The 27954-nt window shown below is 43.9% G+C and overlaps 2 protein-coding genes across 8 annotated transcripts in view; one reads left to right on the top strand and one right to left on the bottom strand.

Moving 5' to 3' along the window:
- The first annotated feature begins 529 nt into the window (after window positions 1–529).
- Window positions 530–21283, top strand: zdhhc16b (zDHHC palmitoyltransferase 16b). 6 transcript variants are annotated; one of them, XM_072557179.1, is made up of 11 exons: window positions 531–626; window positions 3483–3605; window positions 7264–7516; window positions 8132–8326; window positions 8872–8960; window positions 9583–9611; window positions 11850–11983; window positions 13597–13682; window positions 13996–14119; window positions 16987–17057; window positions 19773–21283. In XM_072557179.1, exons 3-11 carry the CDS (start codon window positions 7280–7282, stop codon window positions 19882–19884), a joined length of 1077 nt encoding a protein of 358 aa, XP_072413280.1. In that variant the 5' UTR covers window positions 531–626; window positions 3483–3605; window positions 7264–7279; the 3' UTR covers window positions 19885–21283. The 6 variants fall into 6 exon arrangements, with proteins under 6 accessions (XP_072413283.1, XP_072413280.1, XP_072413278.1 ...); XM_072557177.1 differs by having other exon boundaries at window positions 3483–3625; XM_072557178.1 differs by having other exon boundaries at window positions 3483–3671.
- Window positions 21284–21603: 320 nt separating this feature from the next.
- The window catches only part of mms19 (MMS19 homolog, cytosolic iron-sulfur assembly component), a 69495-nt gene continuing 63144 nt past the window's right edge, over window positions 21604–27954 (bottom strand). For both annotated transcript variants that reach the window (XM_072557176.1, XM_072557174.1), the window contains 3 exons: window positions 27345–27404; window positions 25764–25864; window positions 21604–24747 (listed from right to left, as the gene is read on the bottom strand). In XM_072557176.1, coding sequence (XP_072413277.1) covers window positions 24720–24747; window positions 25764–25864; window positions 27345–27404 — 189 coding nt within the window. In that variant the 3' untranslated portion in view covers window positions 21604–24719. The remainder of the gene's footprint in view (window positions 24748–25763; window positions 25865–27344; window positions 27405–27954) is intronic.

The raw sequence follows: 27954 nt of genomic DNA, 5'->3' as shown, positions 1-27954 counted from the left end.
GTGGGGGAATTTAGTGATGGTAACACCATTGAATGTCAAGAGGCAGTGGTTAGTGGAGTTGAAAATTATCAGATTGGAGGTGATCTCATCAAATGTTAGAACAAACTTGATGGGCTGAATGGCCTACTTATATTCCTAAATCTTATTGTTTTACCTCGTCAAAAAGTTGATTCTCCTAAAATATGAATATTTCAAATAATATTGACGGTTAAATAATGTAGGTATGGGATGAGGCATGTGACAATGGACATGTCAGGCCTGGTGGTATATGGACTTATTGATCAGACCTCCCACAATTTCCCATCCTGGTCTGACGAAATCATATGTTCTGATCGATTGCTTACGTCTTCCGCTCCTTTGCCATTGTGTAAGCGATTCAGCATGACTGGGGTGGGTGCGAAAGGATGATGGGAGATGCAGTTCTCGGGACTGCAGGGCGTGCGTGAACTCCCGTTATGGAGTGTCAGCGACGAACTACATCACCCGGCACAGCTTGCCTGCGACATGCGCACGCGCAGTGTCAGGGCACTCTCACGATCAACATTGCAGCCGGCGGCAGTCGCTGAGCGGAGCCCAGGAGCGGCGGAGAGTTCCCGGTCAGTTCACGTCGGCATTGCCGGGCCAAGGTCAGGAAAGAAGATTCTATTTTCCTCCCTCTTCATCAATTCCCCCATACACTCCGCTCCATCATTCTCACCCCCATCGTCCCCCCCCTCCCCCCCCATCGTCCCCCCCCTCCCCCCCCCCATCGTCCCCCCCTCCCCCCCATCGTCCCCCCCCTCCCCCCCCATCGTCCCCCCCCTCCCCCCCCCCCATCGTCCCCCCCATCGTCCCCCCCTCCCCCCCCATCGTCCCCCCCCTCCCCCCCCATCGTCCCCCCCCTCCCCCCCCATCGTCCCCCCCCTCCCCCCCCCATCGTCCCCCCCTCCCCCCCCCATCGTCTCCCCCCATCGTCCCCCCCTCCCCCCCCCCCATTGTCCCCCCCCTCCCCCCCCCCATCGTCCCCCCCCATCGTCCCCCCCCTCCCCCCCCATCGTCCCCCCATCGTCCCCCCCCTCCCCCCCCATCGTCCCCCCCCATCGTCTCCCCCTCCCCCCCCCCATCGTCCCCCCCCTCCCCCTCCCATCGTCCCCCCCCATCGTCCGCCCCCATCGTCCCCCCCTCCCCCCCCATCGTCCCACCCTCCCCCCCCCATCGTCCCCCCCTCATCGTCCCCCCCTCCCCCCCATCGTCCCCCCCTCCCCCCCCCATCGTCCCCCCCCTCATCGTCCCCCCCTCCCCCCCCCATCGTCCCCCCCTCCCACCCCATCGTCCCCCCCTCCCCCCCCCATCGTCCCCCCCTCCCCCCCCCCCATCGTCCCCACCCCCCCCATCCTCCCCCCCTCCTCCCCCCCATCCCCCCCATCCTCCCCCTCATCATCCCCCTCATCATCCCCCTCATCATCCCCCTCATCATCCCCCTCATCATCCCCCACATCCTCCCCCTCATCATCCCCCCCATCATCCCCCCCATCATCCCCCCCATCATCCCCCCCACCATCCCCCCCACCCCCTCATCGTCCCCCCCACCCCCTCATCGTCCCCCCCACCCCCCCATCGTCCCCCCCACCCCCCCATCGTCCCCCCCACCCCCCCATCGTCCCCCCACCCCCCCATCGTCCCCCCACCCCCCCATCGTCCCCCCACCCCCCCATCGTCCCCCCACCCCCCCATCGTCCCCCACCCCCCCCATCGTCCCCCACCCCCCCCATCGTCCCCCACCCCCCCATCATCCCCCACCCCCCCATCGTCCCCCCCCCCCATCGTCCCCCCCCCCCCATCGTCCCCCCCCCCATCGTCCCCCGCCCCCCCCATCGTCCCCCGCCCCCCCCATCGTCCCCCGCCCCCCCCATCGTCCCCCGCCCCCCCCATCGTCCCCCGCCCCCCCCATCGTCCCCCGCCCCCCCCATCGTCCCCCGCCCCCCCCATCGTCCCCCGCCCCCCCCATCGTCCCCCGCCCCCCCCATCGTCCCCCGCCCCCCCATCATTCCCCCCCCCCATCATTCCCCCCCCCCCATCATTCCCCCCCCATCATTCCCCCTCCCCCCCGCCCCCCTTCGTTCCCCCTCACTGCCCCTATTCGCCCCCCACCCCCACTCATCTCCCCCCACCCCCACTCATCTCCCCCATTCATCACCCCTCCCCCGCCCCCATTCAATCCCTCCCTCTCTTCCCCATCAATTGAGCCCTCCTCATCAATCCCACCATGCCCTCCCCACCCCCGACGCTCCCCCGAACATTGATCCCTGAATTGAAAATTAAACAAAATGTTATTCCTCTGGTTGAAAATGAGGAATTTGCAAGCTTTACAGAGCAACACCTTCAATTTACTGTGCAACGACAGACCATTCTGGACCATTTGGTTCATGCTGTTCTTCATGGTCAGCAGGAACTTCACCTTACCCCATTTTCCCTCGCATGGCCTTTTGTACCTGAACAAAAGGGATAATAGGGATGAGGAGAGTGTGTGTGGACAGTAGTTTAGAACTGAAAGTCTGGTATCTCTGGTTCCCAAGGAGAAATATCGTGCAGCATTGTGCTCTGAGATTGAGAGCTGTGTATCATGATAGTGATCATGTGCATGTTCCTTTGTAGACTAATCCAGATCTTGAATAGTTAGTTGGTGATGAACTCTAGTCTGAAAGCTGTGGTAGGATTTCACCATCAATCATATAAAGTGATAGTCTTTATTACTTAGACCTGACTCATTCATAATTAACTGACTAAATTAATTAAGTTTGACCAACCTCTTCATTGAAACGTAACTAACTGACAGCAACAGGACGTGTTGGACAGCGGCTCTTGCTTATCGTTTCCCTTTTCTTTCCCAGGTATTTGAAGGTTTCTCATGTCTCACCTTAGAAGTTTGTCTGTACCCTAGCCTCTCAGCCACCAACAGAAGAGATCCTAGCGATCACAATGTGGATTGACTTTTCAAAAACCAATTGGTGTTTTTTGGCCAGGACCTAGTCAGTGCAACTTCGCTATTCTGTTGTTGTCTCTCCCTGTGGAACCTGTGTGCGTGTAATGTGGCAAGACTAATTTATGCAGCTTGGTAAAAGCCCAGGATAGGATAAATAGAGTGGATAGGTGTCTCCAGGCTTGGGCTTTAAAGATTGTCAGAGGGAGGGAGCGAGTGAGGACAGGAAGGACACTAATAGAGAAGTAAAAAGTCAATGTACTCCACTCATCCTGCAAACTGTCATTGCTATGCATTAGTATTTGTTGGATTGTGTAGCTCTGATTTAGTTGCCAAAGAAATATTGTCTGTGCTCGGAAAGAGAGTAATGTTAATCACCTAAAGGAATCACCTCACACCCTCAATACACACTACACTGCACCTTCACACCCATTTCAGCACCTGACCACAGGATCTCCTAGTCATTATAGTGAGGGGATGTATCAATCTAATCTGGCTAATCTATCCTTTGTTCTTATTGCAGACATTATTCACCAACTACTGTACCTTGAAGTTCAACAATAACCTCAGGAAGCCTGCAGGAGTCAGCGCACAATGCCTGTTTCCTTAGATCCTGGGTCACTGTTTCTACTGTACTCATCTATCAGTGAGTGAACTCATCTTGAGGTGCGGACTGAGCTTCTACAAGGTTTTTAGAACATCAAGGAATCAGGTGGATTATATATGAATAACTGGTACCCAGAAGTGATTTATAGACTGGGAACTAATCGAGGGGTTTTGGGGTTTAAATGTAGTTTAATAGATACAATGGATTGAGTTACTGATTGGAATCTAATCACGGCGTTTAGGAGTTTATATGTAGTGTAACAGATATGTGGGATTGAATTAGAGACAGGAAACTAATCAAGCGGTTGGGGGCTTTCTACATTACGCAGGAGTGCGTTACAGACTAGAAACTAATCGACGGATTCAGGAGGACTGGCATATATATAGAAAAACAGATAGCAGGAATGAATTCCAAGCTGGAATCTTAATTGAAGGGTTCAGGGGGATTATATCTACCTAATGGGAGGGTGTTTGATAAGACAGTCTTGTGTATGAATGATATTGCAAATTGTTTGTGAAACCCAAGTAGGTTATCAGCAGACAATCTCTGTTGACCATTTCAATTGTCGTCACTGCAGGTTAATTATTGGCTATAAATAATGTGACTCTCTCTCACCTCTAACTTCCCACTCTCTATCCGAACTCTCCCAGTTCAATTCTGCTGGAAGTATTATGTGATATTCGGAAGTGCCCTCTCAATTTCACATTATCTGACCTGTATTGACACACACCGTCCTCCCTTTAGCTTAGTGTATGGCCGCTCCGATCTTTTCTTATTTGCCCTTGACATTGACGCTGTAAAGTAAGCAATGATTTCCATTTTGAGACTCCACCACTGCCTTTAATGGAATTAACCTGTAGTTGGTTTTAGTGAGAGGATGTTGTATGATTTGCTAATGCCAGACACTTGAGGACTTATGATGAGAATGTGGGTCTTGGCAGCAAGAGAAGGAAGGATTTGAACTTCTCCCCCTTCTTCCCTCCCTCACCCTATAACTGCTGCAAACCACCCCCCTCAAAAACAAAGGGAAAAGTCCCACTGTGAAGAGAAATTAAACAGGTGGAGGCTAAAATCAGAAAGAAGATTCTCCTCTTCTTCCTCACCTCATCCACTTTTCAAGCAAAAACCAAGAGAATCTGCTCTTAGATTTGTAGAGCGATTCATGTTGCTGCCAACACATCGTAAAGCCTTTGCAGTGAATTACAGTCAGTGTGCCGCTGCAGTGGCTGTTGTTAACTGCGAAAGTATGAGACCACCACCACGAGCAAATGGCAATTCAGCTGAGCTTGACTGTGTTAACTTAGGGTTATCAGCAATCTTTTATTCAATATAGAATGTTGAAATCTGGACCATTCTCCCTGAAAAATATTCTGGATTTGGGACTAAATGAGAGCTGTCAAGACTCGGATTGATAACACTTAGTGGAATAAGGGGAATTTGGATCAAGTATAGGTTAATGGGGTGGAGCCATATGTCTCATTTGGAATGGGAAATGGTCTTGAGGGGCTGAATGACGTGCTGCTATTCCTGTGATTTCTCCTACTCTGTCAACAGAGCGACGTTCATGTGATCACCCATTCTGTTAATGGATCCCTAAAATACTTAATATCTGGGCAGCTTGGATTGAAATCTCATCCAACAGACAGATAGTACTGCAGGAGTGCTGCACTGTCAGAGGTGTTCTCTCCAGATAAGCCAATAAATGGTGGCCATACTACTCTGATAGATGTCAAAGATCCACTGTCCTAGTACACGAGGTGTCTGGCATTGTTTTCCTTTGCCTGTATGAATAGGAACAGCCTCAAAAACTCCCAAGTTTGTCAAACTTTATTTTCCTTTCACAAATGGATAATGACTTTAGCTTATTTGTTTTCTAACTGTTCAGTTAACACGTCCATTATAAATTGTAACTTTACTGTTTGTTGAACCCCTCGATTAATTTCTAGTCCGTAACATACTCTTGTGTATCTGTACTCTATGTAGAAAGCCCCCAACCGCTTGATTAGTTTCCTGTCTCTAATTTGATCCCACATATCTTTACACTACATATAAACTCCTAAACCCCTTGATTAGATTCCAATCAGTAACTCAATACATCGTATCTATTAAACTACATATAAACCCTAAACTCCTCAATTAGGTTCCAATCTGTAACTCAATCTTGCATGTATGTTACACTACATTTAAACCCCAAAACCCCTCTATTAGTTCCCAGTCTATAAATCACTTCTGGGTATCTGTTATTCATATATAATCCACCTGATTCCTTGATGTTCTAAAAGCCTTGTAGAAGTTCAGGGGAGAAGTTCAAACCCTCCCTTCTCTCGCTGTCATGACCCACATTCTCATCCTATGTCCTCAGGTTTCTGGCATTAACAAATTGTTGTAAATTTAACAAGTCTGTAATACTCCATTCTACCTCCTTTCAAAAGTATTGGTGATATGTTTGCTACTTTCCAGTCTGCAGGAACCTTTCCAGAATCAATAGAATGTTGAAAGATAACCACCAATACATCTGCCATCTCTTTGAACATAACGATAAGATATATTCAAAACAGCTGATACTGGAAATCTGAAACAAAATCCAGAAATTGCTAGAAAATCTCAGCAGGTCTGGCATTAGCTTCAGGTCTGATGAAGGGTCATTGGGCCCAAAACATTGACTCTGCATTCTCTCCACAGATGCTGCCAGACTTGCTGAGTTTCTCCAGCATTTTCTGTTTTTGTTTCACCGTTTTTAATATGCTGGGATGACGCTCATTGGGTCCAGGGGATTTGTCAGCTTTCAGTTCAGTTGATGTTTCATGTGCCACCTTTTTAGTTCAGTATTACTAATTTCTTTTAGTTCCTCACTTTCACCAGTACCTTGGTCACCTAGTATTTATGGGAGATTTTCTGTATTTCCTTCCAGGCAGATAGATACAAAGCAATTATTTAGTCTCTCTGTCATTTCCTTGTCCCTTGATATGTTCTGCTGTCATTGCCCCGATTGGGCCACATTTATCCTGACTAATCCTTTTCATTTCTTTTACCAAAACAAGCTTTTACGATCTGTCTTATGTTCCTTGGTAATTTGCATTAAAATTATATTTCAACTTTTGGGATTTTCTGGTTATGAAAGGTGCCGTAACAATAAAAGTTTTTTTTCCTGTTCACCTGGAAAATGAAACCTTGGAGAATGCTACCCTCTTCCAATTCAGTTTTCTAGTTTTATTTCAACTTGAGGTATCTCGTGGATCACACAACCACCTTTATTCCCTGTTTAGAATGGTTCGTTCTTAAAAAGAACAGTAGAACATTTGCATTTGCTCATTGATGCTGGATCAGTTGGTCATTTTAAATCAGAGATAGAAAAAAGTTTATTAACAAAGCTATTAAGGCACATGGGCCAAAGGAGGGTGTATGGAGTTAGGCCATAGATCAGCCATGATCTCGTTGAATTGAGGAACAGGCTTGAGGGGCTGAATGGCCTACTCCTGTTTCTATAATTCCTTAAAGTTTTAAACATTACATCAGCTGCAGTATTCTTAGTCTTTGCTTCAACAGTGCTGTATCTGTCCTGGGAGTGTTTGATAGTGTCGAGGGAGAAAGCAGTTTAAAAAGCATGGAGTGAGATTTTCTGTCTTGGGAGTGTTAAAGGGAGCTTTACTGTCCCGCACTAACCTATACCCAGGTATGTCCTAATTCCTTCTTACAGGCTGGCCACTGCTGGAATGAGAAGGCGACTGCATTGTGTCTGTACAGTGATGCGTTTGTTCCTGAAATGTCTCCGACTAGGCCGTAGGCGGCGTTCGAAGCTCTTCCACCGTGTGAGGACCCTCTGGAGCTACAGCAAACTGTGTGTCAACTCACTCGTTTACAACACCTTCACCAACACTGATGTTGTCCTTGACTCCTTATTTGAGCCCATCTATTGGCTGGTAGATCATGTGACCAGGTGGTTTGGAATGGTAAGTATAGCATCTTCAGGTTATTTTTTAATATCCACTCCTGGAATGTCAGTGTCTCTGACTGGGCCAGCATTTACTTTCCATCTGTAATTGCCCAGGGGATGCTGGTGACTAGCTGCCTTCATACAGTGCTGTGATTCATTCAGTACAGGCACACCCACGATGCTCTTTGGAAGAGAATTTCAGGATTCAGCAACATTGAAGTTTATGGTGATATAATTCCAAGTCAGAATGCTCTGTTGCCTTGAGGGGAATTTGCAGTTAGTGATTTTCTACGCATCTGCTCCCCTTTTACTTTCAGGTGATAGAGGTCATAGGTTTGGCAGGTACACTACAGCAACTCTCCAAGGTATCTTACAGATGGTACACATTGCTACTACTTTGTGGTGTTAGTGAAGGGGATTAATTAAGGGATGTTAATCAAGCAGGCTGCTTTGTCTTGGATGGTATTGAGTTTCTTGAGTTTTATTGGAACTGCGCTTTTCCAGGCAACTGGAGAGTGCTCCTTCACACTCCTGATTTGTGCCTTCTAGTTTGGGGTGTAATGTCTCAACCTCTCCTCCTCCTCCTCACACTTTGTTTAGATTAATTGCTTCTTCACTTTGTCTTTTGCAGGTCTTTGTGATCTTGGTCATTATTCTAACAACCACCATTGTGATGATTGTCTATATTTGTGTGCTGCCGGTCATCATGAGTACGTACCCTGTGGGCTGGATTGCGTGGCACCTTTGCTATGGGCACTGGAACCTTATGCAGATTGTATTTCACTACTACAAAGCTGTGCGGACGCACCCCGGATATCCAACAGAGGTATGGACTCTTTGAATGCAAGGTAAGGTGGACAGGAGGAGAGACTAATTTGGAAAGAACAGAAAGGGTGTGTGGTTCATGGCAGGGTGTGAAAGGTTTGTGAAGGCAATTCTTTGTTATCATAAAGGGGGAGAAGAGTGTTGAAAGGAAATTGTTTGCATTTGTATAGCACTATTCACAATGTATAAATGTAGTAATGGAGCAATCACTTTATGCACAGAAACCCTGTGCTGCACCTGTCCTGGGAATCATGATTTGGAGGTGCTGGGGTTGGACTGGGGTGTACAAAGTTAAAAATCACACAACACCAGGTTACAGTCCGACAGGTTTAATTGGAACCACTAGCTTTCTGAGTGCTGCTCCTCCACAACCAACTAATGAAGGAGCAGCGCTCTGAAGGCTAGTGCTTCCAAATAAACCTGTTGGACTATAACTTGGTGTTGTGATTTTTAACTCTGTCCTGGGAAGATTTGATGGGGACAGTGTAGAGTTTATTCTGTATCTACTCCATGCTGAAGCTTGGTTATCTCCATCTTTATTTGCAGGGGAAAAGTGACATTCCAATGGTTTCAATCTGCAGGAAGTGTATTAATCCCAAACCAGCTCGTACCCATCACTGCAGCATATGTAATCGGTAAGAGTTTTGTTCTGTCCATTTGAAGTAACTTTGAAGTTTAATGTTCCCTTGGCAGGGGCGAAGCAGGATTAATTGGTTGGGATATTCCAACTGCTTGCTAATATGAGTGTGTTTAGGGGAAGGGTTGTTCCTGCTTGGTTAATTAACATAGGTTTATTTGGGTGGGGGTGGGGGGTGGGGAGGTATTGGCTGGCGAACTGCTGTGCTTCTTCCCATAGTTGAATAGGCAACCTGCACTCACCATCCCACACGCACCTGAATAGGGTGACCGCGGGATGAATCTCTGTGGAACTAATCCTGAATGAACACTCCTTCCCTGTTTTGCTCAGAATATGGGTATTGTTGATAAAGGTGCCATTTACTGTTCATTTATAATTGCCCTGAGAATATTTTTAAACCCTTTATTTTTAAACCCTGGTAGTTATTTGATTTGAGCATCAGAGGGTAGATGCGTAGGATAGAGCTGGTCCATGACCAGTTTGGACAAGGGCAGCAGGTTTCCTTCCTTAAAGGACGTTACTGATTTTGTTTTAACAGCAAACTGGCAATAGACTTTATATGAGGAGCAGGACGAGGTCATACTCCTCCATTGATTAACCAGTACTTCATTATCTTCCAGATGTATATTGAAGATGGATCATCATTGTCGTATCCTTTTTGCACTTAAATGATTTAGCATTTGCAATTTTAAATCTTCATCAAGCTGAGTTAGTCTAGAAAGCCGTATCAAACACTCTCAGGACATTTACATTATGGGGTTAGGTACAGAGTAAAGCTCCCCCTTTACTGTCTCTCAGTTAAGCGTTCCCAGGGGAGCTACAGCGTGGTATTTGGGATAGACTGAAGTTTCCACTACACACACTGCAGGACATGTACGGCACAGGGTTAGATACAGAGTAAAGCTTCCCCATACTGACCTCTTCAAACACTCCCAGGTTGGCATAGAATGTGTTTTATATATCGAGTCATGCTCTAACTATCTTGTTTCCATCAGTCACATCCATGTACAGCATGAGGTGTAGAACAATGAACATAGAAGAATACAGCACAGTACAGGCCCTTTGGCCCTTGATGTTGCGCCGATCCAAGCCCACCTAACCTACACTAGCCTATCCAATGCCCATTTAAATGCCCATAAAGAGGGAAAGTCCACCACTGCTACTGGCAGGGCATTCCATGAACTCACGACTTGCTGAGTAAAGAACCTACTCCTAACATCTGTCCTATACCTACCACCCCTTAATTTAAAGCTATGCTCCCTTGTAATAGCTGACTCCATTCGTGGAAAAAGGTTCTCATGGTCAACCCTATCTAAACCCCTAATCATCTTGTACACCTCTATCAAGTCACCCCTAAACCTTCTTTTCTCCAATGAAAACAGCCCCAAGTGCCTCAGCCTTTCCTCATACGATCTTCCTACCATACCAGGCAACATCCTGGTAAACCTCCTCTGCACCCGTTCCAGTGCCTCCACATCCTTCCTATAGTATGGCGACCAAAACTGCACAAAATACTCCAGATGCGGCCGCACCAGAGTCTTATACAACTGCAACATGACCTCAGGACTCCGGAACTCAATTCCTCTACCAATAAAAGCCAGTACGCCATATGCCTTCTTCACCGCACTATTTACCTGGGTGGCAACTTTCAGAGATCTGTGTACATGGACACCAAGATCCCTCTGCTCATCCACACTACCAAGTATCCGACCATTAGCCCAGTACCCCATCTTTTTGTTACTCATACCAAAGTGAATCACCTTACACTTACCCACATTGAACTCCATTTGCCACCTTTCTGCCCAGCTCTGCAGCTCATCTATATCCCGCTGTAACCTGACACATCCTTCTTCACTGTCAACAACTCCACCGACTTTCGTATCATCCGCAAACTTGCTTACCCAACCTTCTAGCCCCTCCTCCAGGTCATTTATAAAAATGACAAACAGCAATGGTCCCAAAACAGATCCTTGCGGAACACTGCTAGTAACTGTACTCCAAGATGAACCTTTACCATTAACTACTACCCTCTGTCTTCTTCCAGCCAGCCAATTCCTAATCCAAACCTCCAACTCACCCTCAATGCCATACCTCCGTATTTTTTGCAGTAGCCTACCATGGGGAACCTTATCAAACACCTTACTAAAATCCATATACACCACATCTACCGCTTTACCCTCATCCACCTCCTTAGTCACCTTCTCAAAGAATTCAATAAGGTTTGTGAGGCACGATCTGCCCTTCACAAAACCATGCTGACTATCCTTGATCACATTATTCCTATCCAGATGTTCATAAATCCTATCCCTTACAATTCTCTCTAAGACTTTGCCCATAACAGAAGTGAGACTCACTGGCCTATAGTTACTAGGGTTATCCCTACTCCCCTTCTTGAACAAGGGAACCACATTTGCTATCCTCCAGTCTTCTGGCACTATTCCTGTAGACAATGAGGACATAAAAATCAAGGCCAATGGCTCTGCAATCTCCTCCCTTGCTTCCCAGAGAATCCTAGGATAAATGCCATCAGGCCCAGGGGACTTACCTATTTTCACCCTTTCCAGAATTTCCAACACCTCTTCCCTACATACCTCAAAGCCATCCATTCTAATTAATTGTGACTCAGTATTTACATCGGCAACCATGTCCTGTTCCTGAGTGAACACTGACGAAAAGTATTCATTCAGTGTCTCCCCATTCTCTTCAGCCTCCACACGCAACTTCCCACTACTATCCTTAACTGGACCTATTCCTACCCTAGGAATGAAGAACGCGAGTTGAATTTCAGAAAACTCCTTCTGGAGCATTAAAGGAGTGAAATAAAAGGAGGCTCTGTTGTTGCAGCTCCTCCCCAGATTCATCTGTTCTCCTTAACTCTACAGCCCAGCTTGGCTGAATAACTGTGTGGGCCATTTTAACCATCGATACTTCTTCTCCTTCTGCCTATTTATGACACTGGGCTGTGTGTACTGTAGTGTGAGCAGCAGGGAGTTGTTTGTAGATGCATATTTCACCATCAACGTAAGCTGCGAGTGTTCACATTGGTGTGCTGGAATGATATGTCTGACGTGTTTCCTTATGTAGAATGTATTCTGGATTGTTTAGCTGTATTTGTGCTCCACCAGAGCAACCCTCCATCTTCTCAGCCTATCGGTAAATCCTGTTTCATTATGTACGTATCTAATATCTCCTTTAAGAACATCATTGTTCACCTCACCCACCCTGTGGTGATGATTCTGACATTGTCACCAACAGTTTGCTCCTGGTTTTTCAGTGACTGCCTTATATCTGTATCATTAGTGATCATCTGGTCAATCAGTGACTGCCTTATATCATTTCTCTTGCGCCTTCACTATGTCTATCCTATTGAAACACCTTAATGACTTTTTAAAAAAAAAATCTCTAATAGGTCATCTCTTAGACAAGAACATTGACTGTGTCCTACTCAAATTCCCACAAGAAAATTTATTTCTAATTTTGGAAATCTAGAGCATGTGACCAGAAAAGTTAGCCTGCTTCTGTAAAGTCAGGGTGCTCTTCAGTTGAAGTGACACTTATCTTTCTTGTCCCAAAATAGAAATTAAAAAGCAGCTGTGTATTTTATTGATAATGTTTACACGGGGCTCTGCTTCTGAATCCAGAATTTTGATCAAACCTTGTGTTTAAAAACTTAGCGCTATCTCTCCCTGATGGCCCAGTGAAGAACTATGTCACAGAATGAGGGGTAACATTTTCATGCAGAGTGTGGTGTGTGTGTGTGAGGAACAAGCTGCTATAGGAAGTGGTGGAGGCTGATACAATTACAACATTTAAAAGGCTTCTGGATGGGTATATAAATAAGAAGGGTTGAGGGGGTTATGGGCCAAATGCTGGCAAATGGGACTAGGTCAGATAAGAAGTCCTGGTGGGTGCAGACAAGGTGGATCAAAGGATCTGTTTCTGTGCTGTAGGTTTCCTGACAAGTGTTACAGAGCAAGAGGAGGCCATTTAGCTCTGTGCCAGCTTCCTATCTGTGTCCCGTATACCACACGCTCGAGTCTAGATTGGCTGAATTCTGCTGGTGCTTAGGTGTGGACGATTGCTGCTCAGTTAATTTGGGGCCAGGTTTAAGTCTTCAGTCATTTAATCAGAAACATTGAGGCTGATTCAAACAGTGGCAAAGTGCTACTCTCGCCAGTGCCTCGGCTTTTGGTTGAGATATTAAATTGAATAACCCCTCCTTGTCCCCTCAGTAGACAGCCTTATTTCTCAAGGTGTAAGAGGGTTCTCTATGGTGTCCTGGCTGATATTTAACACTCAGCTGATATTGAGAGAAGGAAATGATCGAGCAATTATCACACTGCTGTTTGTGGGAGCTTGCTGTGCCTATACCAGCTGCTGTAATCCCTATATTACTACAATCCTTGCATTTCTTTGTCATCCTCATCTCTTTCTCATCCTCAAAGGTGTTGGAGAAAATCTGCTTATTCATTTTCTTCTTTAAGCAATTAATTTTCTTTGTTTGAAATAACTAAAGCTTTCTTTGATAAAGAGAGTGATGTGTGAGGTATAGATAAGTGTGATTCCCCTTGGCTCCTAACTAATGCCCTCTTTTTCTCTCTCTCTCTCTCCTCTTCTGTCTTTATCTCTGACAGACGGCCACAGAGACTACAGCTCCCACCATATCCTTCCGAGAAAAAATTTTCCACAAGTGTATAATTTATCTCTGGGTTCTCTGCAGGTCAGTGTTCTCATTTCCTGATACATCCACCCTCGTGTTTGTACTGTGGGATCTTGCTGAGCACAGAATGTCTGCTATGATTGCCTAATGAGGGTATTCACTTCACAGTAATGTAACTATATGTGAAGTGAATGGGATGTCTCTTAGATTAAATAATAAAGTACCAGCTAAATATAATTATTCCCTCTCAGGTTGTGGGTGTTGGGAGGACATGTGATCTTTGGGGCTTGAAGGTTGATCTGTGGTTGATTTGTTCCCCTCTCTCTCCTCCTCCCCCCCCCCCCCCCCCCCCCCCCCCCATTTCCTTGGTCAGTTCTGTAGCCCTGGCTCTCAGTGGCCTCACCATTTGGCACACTGTCCTCATTCTCTGCGGGGAGACCAGCATTGAGAGACACATCAACAAGAAGGAACGGCAGAGGCAGCAGAAGAAAGGCAGAGTAAGTCGTAGGAGTCGGAACTCGGCAGTGTCGTGTGCTGAGGACCCCGGCTCTCAGGATACTGCAAAGATGGGAGCTGTGTCGGCTGCTCTTGGGTTTTGCTGTTGCGTGCTGTGTCGGCTGGGTTGGGGTATAATGTTGGGGGTGAGGGGGCATGTGTCACGTAAGACTTTGAGAGATTTACTGCGTTGGGGGATATGGGGTGGGGTCAGTGTTAGGCGGTTACAGCGTTGAGGGGTGCAGTGTCAAGTGATACAGAAATGGGTGAAAGCTTGCAGGAGCACCAGTTTGATCTCTGTCTAGTGACTGGTGGGGAAGTGAGATATTGCGCTGGACTTCAGCAGTCGAATAGCTGACTGGGCCAGGAGGCATGGCAACCTAGATCATTGCCTGAGAGATGCAGGTAAAGAAACAAGCGGCACTGTTTTAGTTCACCACACTGAGTGTTGAATTCTTTTCTCAGAGTTAGACAACTGCCCATGCCCTGATCCCACACTGAATTCATTGAATACCATCATAGAGAGGCAGTCCCCCTGAGCAGGGCTTAGTGCAGGGTTCACAGTTGCCACTTGGTGGAGGGCAGAAGATGGTGAACACACAGGGTGGTGGGGGTGAGGGTGCAAGATTTAATCCCCATCTGAAAAGCACAGTTCATGTGACATGTGTGACCTGATGACCTCAGCCAGTGTTCCTTTGCTGTCTCTATTGGCAGTGAGTCACAGGTGCAAAAGTTGCTCTCTCTCCTAAGCTGCCTATCAAGGCTGTGGGAGAACAAGGGCCACCAAAAAGTACCATGTATGTATTCTTTGATCATATAGCACAGCATCCCTTGTGTTAATGTCAGACTCCTTTCCTGTTCAGGCAGATATAGCACAGGGTTTGTCTGGTGATTATAATGGGTCAACCAGGAGTATCAGAGGTTCTGCTCGCTCCGAGAGCTGGCTCTGAAGAGGCTGGATCAGTGTTAAGAGCTCTCCATGTATAAATAAATGGTGAGTTGGTGATGGGATATTGACCATTGGAGTTTTTAGTTAGATACAAAGTAAAACTACCTCTACGCTGTCCACAGAAAACACTCCTGGGACAGTATAGAGGGAGCTTTACTCTGCATCTAACCCTGTTCTTTACCTGCACCACATAGTCGTGGGCCTCTTGCTGAGATATTTGTATCATCCCTAGTCACAGGTGAGGTGTCGGAAGACTGGAGGTTGGCTAACCTGGTGCCACTGTTTAAGAAAGGTGGTAAGGATAAGCTAGGGAACTATAGATGAGTGAGCCTGACGTTGGTAGTAGGCAAGTTGTTGGAGGGAATCCTGAGGGACAGGATCTACATGTACTTGGAAAGGCAGGGACTGATGAGGGATAGTCAACATGGCTTTGTGCGTGGGAAATCATGTCTCCCAAACTTGGTTGAGTTTTTTGAAGAAGTAACAGATTGATGAGGGCAGAGCGGTAGATGTGATCTATATGGACTTCAGTAAGGCGTTTGACAAGGTTCCCCTTGGGAGACCAGTGAGCAAGATTAGATGTCATGGGTTACAGGGAGAACTCTCCATTTGGATACAGAACTGGCTCAAAGGTAGAAGACAGAGGGTGGTGGTGGAGAGTTGTTTTTCAGACTGGAGGCCTGTGACCAGTGGTGAGCACAAGGATCAGTGCTGGGTTCACTACTTTTTGTCATTTATATAAATGATTTGGATGTAGGAGGTATGGTTCGTAAGTTTGCTGATGACATCAAAATTGGAGGTGTATTGGACAGTAAAGAAGGTTATCTCAGATTACAATGGGATCTCAGTCAGGTGGGCCAACGGGCCGAGGAGTGGCAGATGGAATTTAATTTAGATAAATGTGAGGTGCTGCATTTTGAGAAGGCAAATCAGGGCAGAACTTTATACACTTAATGGTAAGGTCCAGGGGAGTGTTGTTGAACACAGACCTTGGAGTGCAGGTTCATAGCTCCTTGAAAGAGGAGTCACTGGTAGACAGGATAGTGAAGAAGGCGTTTGGTATGCTTTCCTTTATTGTTCAATGCATTGAGTATGGTAGTTTGGAGGTCATGTTGCAGCTGTACAGAAGATTAGTGAGGCCACTTTTGGAGTACTGTGTTCAATTCTAGTCTGTCCTCCGCCTCAGACACTCCAGGGAAAACAGCCCCAGCCTATTCAGCCTCTCCCTATAGCTTTAATCCTCCAACCCTGGCAACATCCTTGTAAATCTTTTCTGAATTCTTTCAATTTTCACAACATCTTTCTGATAGGAAAGAGACCAGAATTGTACGCGATATTCCAACAGTGGCCTAACCCATGTTCTGTACAATCGCAACATGATCTCCCAATGCCTGTACTCAATACTCTGACCAATAAAGGAAAGCATACCAAACGCCTTCCTCACTATCCTTTCTACCTGTGACTGCACTTTCAAGGAGCTATGAACCTGCACTCCAATGTCTCTGTTCAGGAACATTCCCGAGGACCTTACCATTAAGTGTACAAGTCACCACACCAGCTTATAGTTCCCTGGCATTTCCTTACCACCCTTCTTAAACAGTGGCACCATGTTATCCAGCCTCCAGTCTTCCGGCACCTCACCTGTGGCTATCAATGATACAAATATCTCTGGACTGACAAAGGAGTGTATAATGACGGGTGGTGTGTAATAGACTATGTGGAAAATGAGGTGAAATACTGCAGCAAGCCTAAGACAGAGATGTTGGCCAGAAAGCACGTGGTGTGTTGAAATGGCAGCTAAATGCAAGCTCAGGGTCCTTTTTTTTAAAGGATAGAATGTAGGTATTGTGCAAAGCGGTCACCCAATCTGTGCTTGAAGTTGCCTCAATCTTGTTTTACAATTTTCTTCACCTTAATCAGATTTTCAGGAATCCCTATCATGCTGGCAAACTGAACAACTTGAAATTATTTCTTGGGATAGAAAAACGAAGGTAAGTGGAGTTCAACAGAAATTGAATTGTAAATGGGCAATTTGGCTCAATCATTCCACTTTCCCCTCTCCATCCTGTTTCCCTACTCCTTGTTTCTTTAATTTTCCTGATTACAATTGTTCACCGTTTAGCCCATCAAACCTGTACCAGCTCTCAAGCAATTTAGTGAGTCTCATTTCCAGCCCTTTTTCTCTGCAGCCCATAATGTTTAAACCTTCTGGTGTTAGTACAATTGCTGTTGGAAAGCAATGATTGATCTGATTCACCACACTGACAGGCAACACATTCCAGATTCTAAACACTTGCTGCAAAGGAAGATTTCCTAACCTCAGCAATTATTTCTCAATTTTCCCCCAAGATCATAAATATTGCAGGCCCCTGAGCCACATTTGATAAGATTGTGATTGATCTGATTGTGCCTTTACTCCACTCTTTTATCTCTATATCATAATCCTGAACTTCCTTGTCAAACAAAAATTATCTAGCTCAGCTTTGACTATTACCAAAGATCAGCCTCCATGCTTTGTGTGGAAAAGAATTCGACTTTCCTCTGAGAGAATGAATTCATTCTCATCTCTGTCTTAAATGGTAAACTCCTTAATTTTAAATAGAGTCCGCGAATTCTAGATTTCCCCCAATAAGGGTCAACTTCCTCCCAGGATCTACCTTCTCAAAATCTTCTATTTCAAATAAGATTACCTCTTATGCTTCTGAACTGAAGTGTAAATAGGCCTAACCTACTCAACCTTCTTCATAAGGCAATCTCTTCATCTCAGAAATCATTTTAGTGACCTGTTTCCAGTGTAAGTATATATCTCTCCTTAAATAAGGAGACCAAACTATACCAATAATCATAAAGTCCTTGACAGTTGTAACAAAATTCTGTTTTTATATTCCAATATTTCATTGCCTTCCTAATTATTTATTGTATCTGCATGATAACCTTTTGTGATTCATTTACAAAGGCACCAAGATCCCTCTAATGCAGCATTTGCTATGTCTCACCTTGTTGAAAAAAAAACTTCTATTCTCCCTGTCCAAGTGGACAAGTTCACTTTTTTTCTACATGATACCAATCTTCAGTCTACTCACTGAGCCTATCAATATTCTTTTGCAGGATAAGTCTCCTTACAAATTGCTTTCATTATATCCTTAGAAGATTTGGCTACATTACAGTCTGTCTCTTCATCCACATCATTGTCATGGCTGGTAAATAGTTGAAGCCCTCGCACTGATCTCTGTGGCATATCCCTAGTTAGTGTACCAACCTGAAAATAACATATCCTGACTTTCTCTCCTTTTTTCTTTCCTATTAACTATTCCTGTCTCCATGCTAATAAATTGCCCTAACACCATGAGCTCTTGTTTTGTGCACAAATCTTTTATGTCATATCCTGTCGGATGCCTTTAGGAAATCAAAATACAATGTATCCACTGGTTCCCCTTTATCTATCCTGCTTTTTACATCCTGTTGTTCTGTAACAAATTTGTTAAACACTGTTTCACATTCACAAAACCATATTAACACTGCCTGATTGTATTCGGATTTTCTAAGTGTCTTGCTATAACCTCATTAACACTGGATTCTCACATATTTCCGCAATGATGACTGTTAGGTTAACTGGCCTACAGTTTCCTGCTTTCTCCTTCCATTTTTAAAGTGTTGTATCGATAGCTTTCCAGAATCTCTGCAATTATAACCAATGTATGCGTTATCTCTTCAGTGATTTCCTTTGAGTAATCATTTATATCTTTAACCATGCTTCCTTCCTCTGTGCGTAAATCCAGTTTTATGGCTGTATTCCATGATTCATCTTTTTGCTATTCATGTGCCCTTCAATAATTGGATCTCCTTTAATGTTGGCTTCTGGTATTTTCTCATTCTGTTTGCTGAACTTCTATTGAGATACTTGTATAATTCCTCCTGTGAAATCAGACAAGGGAAGGAATTTCAGCCCCCACTGCTACTCCTGTCACAGAACACGGTGGGCCTGAGTGCAATGGCCCTGCCTCAGGCTTCAAATGGTTGTTTTCAAAATCTCCACCTGTTTGCCATTATTAACTTGCCAGTCTCATTCCCTATGGGATTGTTGAGTGCTTTAGTTAATTTTTTTTAGTATTCTTATAAAAACAGAAAAATAGACTATATTTCTTTTAATCATCCGTTTCACCTTTCAACCATCCTTTGCTGGTTTCTAATATTTTCCCAATCTGCTGGGCTACTGCTAACTTTCTAAGATTGTTCATCAAATCTTTTTGGTTCCATTCTTGTACACCTGTCCAGTGCTGGATGTGTAGAAACTTCCACCGTTAAATATTAGGAAGACTGAAGCCATTGTTTACAATTACTTCTCTGAACCCCAGCTGATTTAAGTAAGCCAACCCTCCTGATCCTTTTTTAAAATCAGTTATTAACCCATTTGGTGTCTCAACTACCTCCTCTTTTATTTTAGTTTGGGCACCAAGTTCATCCTTGGAGAAAACAGATGCAAAATGTTATTTTTTAACCAAACTTAAATCTTTTTGGTCCCTAATTGGTGCCTCTCTTTTTTGCTTTTCTTCTGTCCATACATTTTTGGATTTGCTTTCATGTTGGCTTCTTTTCTGATCATCTGTTTCCTGCACTTTATTTTGTTGCTGTAGCCAATAATTCGTGGGTTTATTCTTTTAGTAATTGGTGAATCATTACATTTGTGCCCTCTGTTTGCATTCCAGCCACTGGATTACTCGCCTACTGCTCCCCTCGTCACACCTACCTTATGGAAATGGTATGACGTGGACATTGCCATCGGCCTTCAGTGTGGATAAAGCCATACTGGCGATTTGAGGGATGACAAAAGAGACATCTGACGAAAGACATCAAAAAGGCTTTTTTGTTTGCCTGGAGGAAAAGAACTAATAGCTTCACACTTCCCTGTGTATCCTGGGTCTGATAACAGATACAAATTTTTGAACGGGAAAACTCAAATGATCCGTGGTGATCGGCTGGTGCTCCTTGCATTCAAAGGCAATAATTACAGAGTCAATGAAGCAATAAAACACCCGAGCAGATGTGAGGGGAGTAAATTTCCTTGACTATTGGTTATGCTCATGCCACAAAGCTGTGCTTCCTTGGATGGGCATTATCAGGGACCTTTTTTTGAACATAAAGGTTTAAGGACTGTGTGTTTTATAAAAACTGTAAATGATTATTGTATAATGATTGCTTTCTTTGTTAACTTTGGGTGATGTTGAAACTGGCAATAACTTCTGAGTGGCCCAGAGGGTGAAGGGGTGCCCACCCCTGATCTCAGCAGACTTCTCCCCAAAACCCCAGTGGACCAATCCCTTCCTCATCACTCTTACAGTAAGATTCTAATGAATTAACTTCCTTCAGTGGAAGAAATTGTAGCTAGTCTTTAAAAAGCTTTCAGGTTGTGTGGTGGCTGGAGTTGTTTTTGCTGCAGTCAGTTATGTATTGTGGTGTTTGTATTAAACAAGTAGTCATGTAGGTCCTGAATTAGGTCATCTGGTGCTAATTTTAAGTGGATCTGTAGCTTGGGGTACACTGTTTCTCACTGCCCAGTAGGGGGAGGAACAAGTTTGAGAGACATTGATGTGAGCATGAACCAGGTAGAGGAGCTTTATAGAGGCAGGTACTGTTGCTAATCAAAACCACTCCTCCTTATCCATAAATTCCAGTGTGAATAATCAAAGCTAAATCTTTGTTGAATTAATATTGCTTCTTTCTCATCCCTTACTAAAGCAGAAATTTATCCCAGCCTTGCTCATTAGCTTTGGGGTTATTGAGTGCAGGAGTGAGAACTGTCATGTGAATAATATCAACATCCAGTTGAGCCAATTTGAAGATCATTCCTTAATTTTGACATTAAAATTCCCTTACTGGAAAACTGGAGTGGAGTCCAATTAAGGACAAGCTAGGTCTGCTTCTGCCACTGCACAGTAGCAAGGTTCACACTTAAAAGCAATTTATTAAGTATTACAGCACCCTAAACTGTACTTTAGCAGACCCTAACAAAAAGGGAGGCTCTTTCGTGGGCTTCTTTCGGTGTTTACCCATGTTTGCAGTTTATTTTCTCTTTGTCTTAATGTAACTGCACTACCTTTGTAATATGTATGTTTAATGTGACCAACTGTGGATACTCTATACTAGAGGCTGGAGAATCTGATTGGAGCTGGAAAACCCAATTAAGTGTTACAAATAAAGTATCAGATTCATTACCTCACTAGTTGCTATTTCCCCAGAAAATCATTTATTGGCCATTGAACTGAGTGATTTGCTTGGGGTTGTTTGAGGCTAGTAAAAAGTCATGTGTTGTTGTGGGTCCAGAGTCACATGTACACTAGGTTCCTGATGCTCCTACAATAGCCCCACTGTGATAGTCCAAAGCAAGCAAGGTGACCTACTGAAACAAAAGCTATCTAAGCGGAGGCCAGATTCTAGTTTCTCAGCTTGATACCAACTCTTACATTGATATTTTAACTCTAGCAGCCTCTAAAGGCATCCTTTGAAGAGTAAAAATAACACACACAATTTTTTTTAAAATGTTAATTATTTCTCCAGTGGAGAGTTAATCTTACATTAAAAGTTGTGCAGGCAACAGTTACAGATCACACTTTTTATAAACTAGTTGGGTGGAACTAGTAAAGGCTCAGTAAGTGTCACCTTTCATTTTCACCACTATCTTTGTTCTATGTAAAGCTGCGTGTGCACAGCACATCTTGTAGTCCACTTAGCTCTGTCAAACCAAAAGCCAAAGGGAAGTACTTTGAGTTAGAGCACCTTACCAGAAGCAAGAAGGAGCAGAGGATTAAAATGGAACTTTCTGGCATCAACTTCAAACAAATTAACAAAACTATCAAAAAAATCTACAAACAATCCAGGCTGTAGAAATACTTTCTTTAGAAACGGTCTAAAGTTTGCAATACAGAGCTATATAGCAGTAATTATTGACTGCCAAGTTTAAAAATGGATGGCATAGGCTTGAGATGTCAAAAAAAAACTGAGGACTGGGAGCTAACACAACAAATCCTCAATTTTGGCAGGAACAGAAATAGAGAACAAAAATGAGATTGACGGGTAAATATATAATCTGTCCTCAGTTTGAAGAAAGAGTAAATTTACAGAGCAGATGTGGGAAAAGGGTGGAAAAAATGGAGGCAATTTGAGTTCCATCTAACTGTGGGAGAATATCAAAGGCAAATTCCCAACTGTCTCCCCAGTTACATCATACACAAGTCTTACCCTCAGTACAAAACTAGCGATTAAAAGGAGCAACGTTGTAGATGAAAACATTAATGGTTTGAAAAGAACATCACAGCAGGCCATTTTGGAGTGACAGAACTTAGTAGGATATAATGTGAATATGGAGGTCATTGCCTGTCAATGATAGGGCATGGGGGTTGGTGAGAATCAGTGACAGGACAAAGGGTACACTGAGATTATCACTGAACCAAGGAAGTCACCCGAGAAACTATAAACTGGTAAACAAAAAACAACAGGGTGGTGGATGCTGAAGATCTGAAAAAAAGGAAGTTGCTGGAGAAAGTCAGAGGTCTGGCATCACTTGTCAGGGTCCAGTGACCTTTCTTCAGAACACCTCTGCACAAGGGTCACTGGTCCAGAAACTGTGACATTGCTTTATCTCCATAGATGCTGCCAGACCTGCTGAATTTCTCCAGAAATCTGTTTTCGTTTCAAACAATAGTTTGTGATTAGTCAGCAAGAATGAGAGACAGTGATTCTAGTCCTATTTCCCTTTAACTAATCCAAGATACTGATACAAGATTTTAATGTTTTAGCACAATGCCAGCAATGTGCACTATTTTGGTAAAAGTTGTGGCCAGAAAAACATTTCCTCAAGACAATTTTTGACAAACCTCCCAGTTAATACATGCTAATTCATCCACCGGAGTATCAATCAGCCTTACCATCACAGAGGACAAATGAAGTTCTGTCTGGAATCAGTTCATTCAGTGTAGATTGTGCAATGCCTAGGCAGTAATCAGCCAATGATTACAGAGCAAATGCACGTAGTAAGACAGTCTGATGGTTGTCAGTAAGCTGCTCCTCCCAAAATAATACCCGGCAGAGAGAAGGGCTTCAACTGGAGGGGTCACCCCCTCAAACAACAAGTGCAAATATTCTATTACCTTGGGCATTCTACCATTGCCCTGACTTGTTTTCCACATGCACCTTTTTATGCTGTGCTCCGCTTTACCCCCTGACTATTCATCATCCTTCCCCATTCTGTAATAATGCTAAGGTGTCCAGAGTGTAAATATGACACACGTTAACAAATATGCACGAGACACACTAAACCAGGGAGGGGATGGGGCAGCAATAACAAAAATACAAGTGATTTCACTCCTGTTTTTTCCCAATTTTTGAAGCTGACAGGTTTAGATCATTCATGTTATTTCTCAACGGACCAAGACTACTCTGGTATCAATACTCAGTAAATGGAATCCTAACTATGGAATACCTCTATCACTCATACTCCACTATAAGTCTTGCACTTTGTCACACCTGTCATACTTCAAAAAGATCACAGTTTTTACAAGATGGGTATTTTGTTCTGGTTCTTAGCACTTAGCAATTTTCAAACCATCCTCATCAGCAAAAATGACACTCAGACTGACCTACAGTAGTTAGACCTGACAGCCTGAAAAGACAGGCCACCACTAAAAGCAGCTTCAACTTAACAGCAGTACACTACATTCTGCAATATATGGTATATAGTACATATCAATCTAAAAAAACATGCATCACCTAACTCTCAGAGTCAGCCAAGGAGAATTTCAAGGAGATGCACTTTAAAAACAAAGTAATTAAAGCAATTTCAACACAGTACCTATTGATCAAGTTCCAGCCTGTAATTCACACTTGGGTATTAGTTGTTCTACATATAAAACTCCAAGCTCTTGGATTAATTCATAACAAATGCCTAGGTGTCTGTTATTCCATTTATAAATCAACGAAACCCCTCGATTACATTCCAGTCTGTAACTTACTCTCAGGTACCTGTTATTTCACATAGAATCTCCTGAACCCTGAATTTTGTAACTCACTCCCAAATATCTGTTGTAGCATATATAAATCACCCAAACCCTTCGACTAGTTTCCAGTCTGTAACTCACTCATGAGGTTCCAAGATTGTGTACAGGTTTGTCCAGGTACACATTAGGGTGAAATGAACCAACTCAACTGCAGAACAGCAGAATCACTGCACAGCTATTTGATGCAAAAGTCATACAGGACATTTGCCATGGCGTCTGTCTCTCTTAACCTTTGCTCAGTTACTAGAACGAATTAGGCAATTTGCTCAGTTAGTGAGGTTGCTTTGTCATATCATACAAGGTGAAGAATTACCACGCTCTACACAAGGGCCGTTCTGAGACCACCGAGGTGCTGAATGAAATGTGCTTATTTAAATAGTCGTTAATTGGTTAAAGGTGCAAATTCTTCATTATTTCAGTCTTCATTTCCGCTGGAAAACTTTTTCTTTTGTAAGAAAAACTGGATTTAATTTTTATTGTGTTATTTTTGTGGGGGCTTGGAATGTTAAGTTGAACAGGCCACTGGTTGTAAATGTGCCGGACAGGCTAGGCCTCGTCTGATTGTCGTCTTTCTCTCTCTCTCTCTGGTCAGGTGGACACGCATCAACTGCCTGGGCTCCCTAAAAGAAACCTATATTAAAGAGAAAAGGGTTTGGGAAGAGGGTAGAATTGGAGATTAAAAAAAGAGAAACGATTAACAAAAAAGACTTCACATTTGTTAAAGACAGAAATGCAGAGTGCAGATCACACCAGAATGTGGAAATCAGATTAGACATCAGCAATTATACACCAAGCAAACTATTTTCTCAGTGTTAAGCTGATCAGCATAGACCAGGATCAAAGCTGGGAACTTCTGTCCTGAGAGACCGGACACTGCAGCCCTGAAGTCCCGACTGGTCCCAATTCTAATCTCTGTTATCAGATGGAATAACTGACTTTCTTTTACCTTTAGAGGGGCCTGGATTGGAGTAGAAATTATATCATATGGAAAGCAAGCATCTTAACATAACACTTAAAGATCGCCTGGACTGGTTCTGGTCCTGACAGGTCAGACAGCAATTTTCCAGAAGTAAATTTTCTTTACTGCCTGATATTGTTTTGCGTCTCCAAGGAGATTACTTGGCTGTGGTGATGGAGTGGAGTAGGAAGTTTCTGTTTGTGATGACATGGACATCATGAGGCCTGGGCAAGTTTTGATGCTGGAAATGCTCTTCATCTCTCTCCAACCTTGGAGGTTTCTATATCGGCAGATCTCCAGCTGGGTTTCTAGTTTTAATCAAGTGTGTGAGATTGATCATAGACACAAGCATCTTGGCTTAGTTCCTGCCTTCTGGGGAGGTAGCTGAACCTAGTCACAGGGGGTGGACAGCAAGTTTACAAAGGTATTACTGATTTGAATAATATAGTTTACAGTACTAGTGGAATGAGTTGAGTAGAAGGGACAGAGGGAGAGCTGTTGGAAGCTTCCTTTCACCTCCGAAGCACATGAGGTTACCAGGAATTTAAACCCATAATGTTTTCAAAACTTCCAACACACGATGACCCATCGGAACGTTTTTGTGGCTGTGATAAATGAATGCAACTGGCACTGCACTGCACATCCTCTTCCCCCTTTTCCCAATCGCCTTGTAAAAAGCCCACACATACCATTCTCCCCGAGCTCTGACTGCTTCCTTCCTCACCAGTCGCTTCTTGTCATCTAAGGGTTTAGCCAGGGCTTGGATTACCCGGGGTTTGTGGGGCAGGATCTGTAAAATTAAGGCAAATTTTACATGTTATTTACAAACCTGGGTCCAACGATGGATGGAAACGGCAGGATTCCATTCAATTTTCCAACACATGCATCACAACTATGCTCATCAATATTTTAAGAGAATGCACACACAAACTTGGCAGAAATACTAAACAGGCAAAATCCTTGCAAACATATTTCTGGTGCTCTGATGCGTAGCTAAAGGAATTGCCATCCAACAGGTACGATGGAAACAATTACACTTCAATTCGGAATAGTGTCATGGAGAGGGCAAATGATCAACATAAAACACATCAGGGAAGAGCAATGAAATAGCTGGAGCAGGCTAGGTACAAAGACACCAAGGTTCATTGCCTCGCCTGACCTTGCTAATGTCAAACAGCTAGGTAAGGAGGATGCTGGGCTGCATTTACAGGAGAACTGACAAATAGACAAGACTTGTTCTCATTGAACAATTTAGCCAGGTCTTGGTTGGATCATGGTGCCCACATTTGCACTTAGCAGCTTTAACAAACATGCAAGCAAGGTCAATAACCAGACTGAAGCATTCAGTTATCAAGATATGGACCCCACCCCTTTGAGAAAAATAGAAGTCCTTGCGATCAGGCCAATATTTCAAAGATTAAGGAGGGATAAAATTGAATTTGTGCTTAGTAGCCAGTATGTTTCAAACAAATAGTTCAGAGAGGACCCGGGAGCACGATCTCAGGTTATACAGAACTGGAACTAAGTTAGCAATCTTTCCCAGAGATCCTTGAAAACTCCAGAAGCAGGCTACTGCCTTGTGAACTTCACTGTGAACTTCACTGAATCCCTTCCAGTGACAGCTGGACCTGTTTCTGGCTAGAGAGATCACTTTGTACAGGAGGTAATATGTAACGGTAATCAGGAACAAATGGATCTGGACTAGTTTCAATCCCATAAGGGTATAGGATTTGAATCTCTTTCTCTCATGAGGTCATCTGGGGCGGGAGTGAATCTATTTGATGCTCACTGCTCAGATCAGACTTGTGTGGGACAGGTTGGAGTCACTGTTTATTTATATTTTAACAGACAACATATTCTTTAAAAAGTAATGAATTAGCACAGTGATAGACTTGGAGATCACATCCAGTTATGAGCGTACCACACCAAATACACACAGCATCATTGTTCCTTTAACAATATGGCAGCACAATTGAGGAAGTGCAGCCTGTCGTTGGCACTGACCTTTGAGTGAGGCATTAACTGAGACTTTGTGGAATTACTTAGAGAAGCAACAGGGAATCCCAACTCAATCAGCACCAAAAACAGAAAAAAAAACACACCACCAATTTCATTGGTATGTGTTTCATTATGTTGTGCACAAAGTGTCTGTTAATTTTATTTCCTTAAATAAAGTAACTGGATCTTGAAGAAATAATTACACGACAGATGTCTGAGTAAACATAAATCTAATGGACAACACCATAGATGAGTAATTGTATAAATCTTACCACATGTGGCGGCAGCTTAGTCAGTGCATGCATGCACTGTAAGGACGCAATACGGACTTTCTGCAATTGAAACACAGGCAAATTAGCATCAAAAGAGAGGCACACCATTCCAACACAACACTGATAAGTGATTGCATCATCATTATCACGAAGGGCATTACTATTTGGACTCTATCTTAAACGGAGCACAAAGCGAAACGAAAAGATGAAACCAGCAAGTGTTGCCTCAATCGGATGCACTGAATGAACATTGTAAAGGATGGGCTAGAATTACTGATGATATTCGACCACTGTATGACCTTGAATAAGTCCTGTGAACATTCCTCTATGTGCTGAATCAAACTTGTTTTCTGTACTAGCTCCTTGTTAAACCATATGAGAGAGAGAGCTTCGTTCTGAGTCACTGAACTTCCCCCTCGGTTCGGGATCGTAAACGGTGCTGGGATCAAACCTTAGCCTCCAGGACCGGCCATTGATTGAGGGGTCCCCGATGGGCTGAAGGGAGTGAGGCCCATTGCTCTCTCTTCCTTTCTTTTGCATTTAAAAAATATTATTACTTATTAAAAGTTGAAGCAAACTGCTGTTGTCGAATCTTCTCTTAACTACATTT

Source organism: Chiloscyllium punctatum, chromosome 38 (assembly GCF_047496795.1).
Source record: "Chiloscyllium punctatum isolate Juve2018m chromosome 38, sChiPun1.3, whole genome shotgun sequence".
Classification (NCBI taxonomy): Eukaryota; Metazoa; Chordata; class Chondrichthyes; order Orectolobiformes; family Hemiscylliidae; genus Chiloscyllium; species Chiloscyllium punctatum.
This window is presented reverse-complemented; position numbering and strand designations above follow the sequence as displayed.